The 5,139-nt window shown below is 34.0% G+C and overlaps 1 protein-coding gene across 1 annotated transcript; it reads right to left on the reverse strand.

The window, feature by feature from the left end:
* Positions 1 to 1,655: 1,655 nt before the first annotated feature.
* LOC108809862 (agamous-like MADS-box protein AGL3) lies at positions 1,656 to 4,280 on the reverse strand. Its single transcript, XM_018581997.2, has 8 exons — positions 3,754 to 4,280; positions 2,883 to 2,964; positions 2,729 to 2,790; positions 2,543 to 2,642; positions 2,400 to 2,441; positions 2,292 to 2,333; positions 2,018 to 2,205; positions 1,656 to 1,918 (listed from the first exon to the last, which is right to left on the reverse strand). Exons 1-8 carry the CDS (start codon positions 3,936 to 3,938, stop codon positions 1,828 to 1,830), a joined length of 792 nt encoding a protein of 263 aa, XP_018437499.1. The 5' UTR covers positions 3,939 to 4,280; the 3' UTR covers positions 1,656 to 1,827.
* Positions 4,281 to 5,139: the final 859 nt, after the last annotated feature.

Below are 5,139 nucleotides of genomic sequence, written 5' to 3' on the forward strand. Positions count from 1 at the left end.
GTGGTGAATCGATGAGTCTCTCTTTTTCCATTTAGGCTTGGAGTGTGCAGTTGTGTGTGGACTTTTTAGTATACCTGGGTTGGGTTTGTATTTGGGCCGCTTTTGGGCCTTTTGTAATATATTTTTATGATAAATAATACATCAAGATGGCAAAAAAAAAAGAAATGTATTTGCCTTCACAATCATCATCTACATATATATTTTGGATACATATATATTTTGGACGGCAAAAAAGAGTATTTAATAGTACGTTTCTTTGGCCTTTATTATTTTTTTTTTAACAGGAGGTTTGAAGGCGGATGCGATGGCACCTACGCCACGCTTAACTCAACCGACTAATCCCCCTGGTCCGGAACCAGCCGGCGCCAATATCCATTATCCACGGGACGCGATGGCACCAATGCCACGCTTAACTCAACTTGGGGAGGGCGTAAAACATTCCGTAGCCACAAGGGTATTTGAACCCAGGTCCTTATTGGCGTTATAATTGCCTCAAGATCACTGGCCCACCACCCCATGGTTCTTCTTTGGCCTTTAGTCCCAACAAAATACTAAAAGGGCACAATCTGAAAGGGCTCTACAAAACTGAGCCAGACTCAAAGAAACCCGGAGAGAAAAAACAAAAATAACCAAAGCAAAACAGAGAGACCAAACGGGTAAGGTAGAAATATGAAACAGAGAGACCAAACGGTGTACAAAAAAGACACACAAGGGATCAATTACATGAGAGGATAAACACAAAGAGACAAAAAGGCGTCGATACTGATACATCATACATCTATGCAAATTGGGATCGTCAAGATTTACTAAATGGAATAGGGTCTGAGTCCATATTAAGTAATGACTTTAGTCAATGGCCGAATGACGCAATGCTAAAGTCATATTCTTACTATTTAAAATTTATGTATTTTCGATATTATTAATTCAGTTATTTCGTGTAATAGTAAAAATAAGAAAGTATAAAGATGATTACTCAATTAGTGTCATGTGCCAAGCAGATAATAAATCAAATTATACCCTGTCCTATGGGTCATTTTGTGACATGGAGGAGTGTGATATTGTCTTCATGGTGAACAATTGTGTTAAGGCCCACTGAAGCGCATTTTTTACTGTGAAGTTGTGTCAACAACAACCACTCCCACTCTCAGCTTGAGCAGCTTCAGCAATCACCATTCCTACCTTCCTCTTCTTTTTAACTCCTACTATGCTTCGAAGCGTTCTTTCTAGAACCAGAAGCACTTCCTTCATCTAATGATTTTCTCGAAGATGATCCTCCTTTGAATGATGTCCTAATCTTATTTACCCAATACCCAGCTAGTTTCCCCATTTTGATATACTTCTCCCTATTTTCTGCCCTGTTCTTTGAGTTTTTGGTTGTGTGTTTTAAATACTATTTTGTTTGTTTGGTTTTAGTTGGAGCCATTTCTTGAACGTGCTTCCCATGAAAATAATAATGTTCTTACAGTTTATATATTAATGAAATTATTTAGTAGTTTTTATAGTTCATATCACACTCTTGATACAAATGGAGAGTTGTTTCGGAATGAAATTCTTGCATGCAATTTGATTAAATGAATCATATTCTGATCCTGAGAATATTTTTAAAAATTCTGTTAAAAAATTAAATAAAAAGAATGCTCCCACATATATTTGTATATTAAAGCTCAAAATATTGTTATAATAATCTGAAGTGTGACTTTACAGCCCTTGATTATATATAACCGAGTTTGTAAATCACGAACTATGTTTCTCTAACAAAAGTCAAATGACACGAGCAATGATCTCTGATCTATAAAACACACATATGTATACATATGTATTATTGTTTCAGACCATCCATCCAGGGAAGAATCCATTGATAACATTCTGTGATGTTGTTGCGGAGTTGTTTGCATTTGTCACACCAGGATTGTAATGACTGTTTGATAAAAAAAGAAACACAAATTTTAGGATATATCTTGCTGATCATAGGAAAAAGAAATCAATTTTAATGGATCAATTTTTCTATGCTGAATACCTCATCTGCAATGCTACATTTCCCTGTAAAGGCCTGAAGAAACCAGCTTCTTGACTCGGAGGGTTTGCTTGATAAGAGCTCATGCCTTGTTGTTGTTGGTGATATTGCTGTTGTTGTTGGTGGGAATGTTCTCCAGCAGAAGAAGCTCCCCATATCGATTGAGTAAGGGCTGCATCGCTTTCCTCCAACTGAGGTAGAAAGAGTGAGAGAGAGAACAATGTTAAAAGCTCAAAGGGATTGAAATTTCTTGCGCTAGAAGATTTGATGGCATTACCTTTCTCCTAAGATTCTTGTTGGTTTCCAATAACATTTCCTCCTGTAAATTAATGAATATGAGAGTGTGTTTTATTGAAATGATTGGACACTGTGACTCTTTATGTACCTTTGTTTTGAGGTCTGACAGTTGATCAAGCATCGCTCGGGCCTGGCAAAAAAACAAAGCAAAGGTTTGGTACTCTTTTAAATGCTCTTAGGACCAAACAATCAAATATAAACTTGTCGATTTGTGAAGTTGTTTTTATATACCTTTCTTGACCTTATCTGCTTCAGTGATGCATCTACTTGATGTTCTAGCTGCTCAAGCTCATTTACTCCCATCCCAGCTATCTCCTCACCTAGCAAATGCCTAGATAGAAACAAATTCCACAAGAGTTATGTGATTGAAATAAGTAACATATTTTCAGCATGTGTGATAATTCAAGCTATGTGTACCTTTGTGAATGTTGAAGGATTTCAACTCTTGATTTGAGCTTCAAGTAGTCCTGGTACTTATCCTGCCATTTAAAAGAAAATTAATTGACAATTTTACAAGTTTGGGTTCAGTCTTTTGATAATTCATATATATATAGAGAGAGAGAATATGCACCTGCAAGTCTTTAGCTGATTGATTTGGATCCATTGTTGCATAACTATGTTTTCTGTACTTCTCAACCGTCTTTGCCATACCACTAATTCATACAAACAAATTACTACTAAAATTTTTAACATATATTGATCAACCAAACTTTGATCCATTACACAAATATTCCAAAAGGGTAAACAAAAAAACCTTTAGAGCATTGAAAAATGTCATCTTAATTAAACCAAGAACATCAAGATTGGTATCAATCTCATTATGGGTTTGCAAAGAAAAAACGTTTCTAAATTGTTCCGAAAATAAAAAATTTGTTATGGACAATAGAAAATTATGAAACTGAGTTTCATCACAGTTGTCTCTTTAACTTTAATAGAACTATAAGTACTAGAGAGATAATAACTTAAAGAAATAGCCAAAGTATTTTTGTGTGTTTCTTTACAGCTTTGTGTGTATATCCAGAGGTCAATCCTCGTCTGTTTGGAAATTTGGATCAACCCCTTAAAGATTCAATTCTCATGTGTATAATAACCTTTCCCTATAAATATATTATAGTACGCATAGCTTCTACACACAGTCTAATATACTTTCTAAACAAAGTATCTAGCTTTAATCATCATCTAGACAACCTAAGCCTATGATAATATATATATTCTTTTTGATCAAATCCTATGATAATATATATGCTCATCTTTTTGTTAACTTAATCTCTCTCTACAAGCCAGATCTATACATTAAAACCAAGCAGTCACAAAAGAAATTAAACCCTAACCATCTAATTAAAAAAATCATCAAGAATGACCCAATTTTTTATATCCTCCCATATAATCCTTAAGAATCAAACCCTAAATATCTGAAAAGAGTGGATTATAGATTCTGTTACCTGGGACTGCTGCAGAACTCGTAGAGCTTACCACGGTTAGAGAATATGAGAAGAGCAATCTCAGCATCACAAAGCACAGAAAGCTCATAAGCTTTCTTAAGCAGACCATTCCTTCTCTTTGCAAAAGTTACTTGCCTGTTGATCTTGTTCTCTATCCTCTTCAACTCGACTTTCCCTCTTCCCATCCTTACAATTCTCTCTTTTCTCTAAACACACAAGTGATGAACTATAGAAGGTTTATATACACACACATAGATAAAGTGTACATATATATAAGTGAAATGCTTAGTGTAGATCTTGTCTCAAAAGAATTCTAGTTTTAAATCTAGGGCATGAATTGGTTTCCTTTCTTGTCCGGTGACTGGTGAGTGGTGGAGGAGGAGATGGTAGTGGTTGTTGTGGTGGTGGGCCACCTTGTTCAGGTTCTTCTTTTGTTGGAATGTTGTAAGAGAGTAGTGTTGTGCTGGTTTTTGCAGATGCTAAGCCATTCTTGGCCAAATAAAAGCTTACACAACTTATATCCACCCTCGTAAACTTTCCTTTTAAAAATATATTCTAAATAACATATTTCGTGTATATGAAATTATTTTATTCTTACTTCTTCATCAGTGAATATATTTTTAGTTTTATTTTTTTCTCTACATCCTTTTTGGCAGAAAATAAAAATTGATTCCTAGTACTTTTCCAAGGAGAGTTAAGACATCTCTCTCTCTTTCTTGTCCAACCATACAACTTTTTCTCTTTCAGCCTCCTCCATTCGATTTTAAGATAGATAAATTTCTGCCATATATGTATATATAGATTACTGTCATCAGATCTCGTCCCTAGTTTATTATTATGCTCAAAAAAGAAATAATTGAAAGATTCTATATATAACCTACAAAGTATGCCTGAAATAGAGCATATTGACAAGTCCAAGTCCTATTTATATATTACATATATTGTTCATCAAAAGAAATAAAGAAGTAAATTGATGTTTTTCAGGCATTGACACGTTTAGTTTTTTTTTGACCAAATGAACGTTTAGTTTATGAAAACAAATCTATAGCGTAAATAATATTTTTTCAAAAAAAAAAATATTTTCCGTGTTTGTGAATAAAACTAAGTGAATGATAGGGTATTAAAGTTTTTATTTCGCTTGGCCTCTCTTGCCGACAGGTTCTTTAGTTGACAGCTACTTCACGATCGTTACAAACAAAGTTTGTCAAGTTTAAATGGTTAGATCAGATATAGTACAATCATCATCAGTAAAATAATAATATGATATAGTACTGCAGTATTTAGTATTTTATTATTTAACATTAAGTTTAAATATTTATTTTTCTCTCATATTATTTTGAAGCTTTCTATATCTTTTATACAGAGAAATTTCTTGGATTCACGTAC

This window comes from Raphanus sativus, chromosome 6 (genome assembly GCF_000801105.2).
Source record: "Raphanus sativus cultivar WK10039 chromosome 6, ASM80110v3, whole genome shotgun sequence".
Lineage (NCBI taxonomy): Eukaryota > Viridiplantae > Streptophyta > Magnoliopsida > Brassicales > Brassicaceae > Raphanus > Raphanus sativus.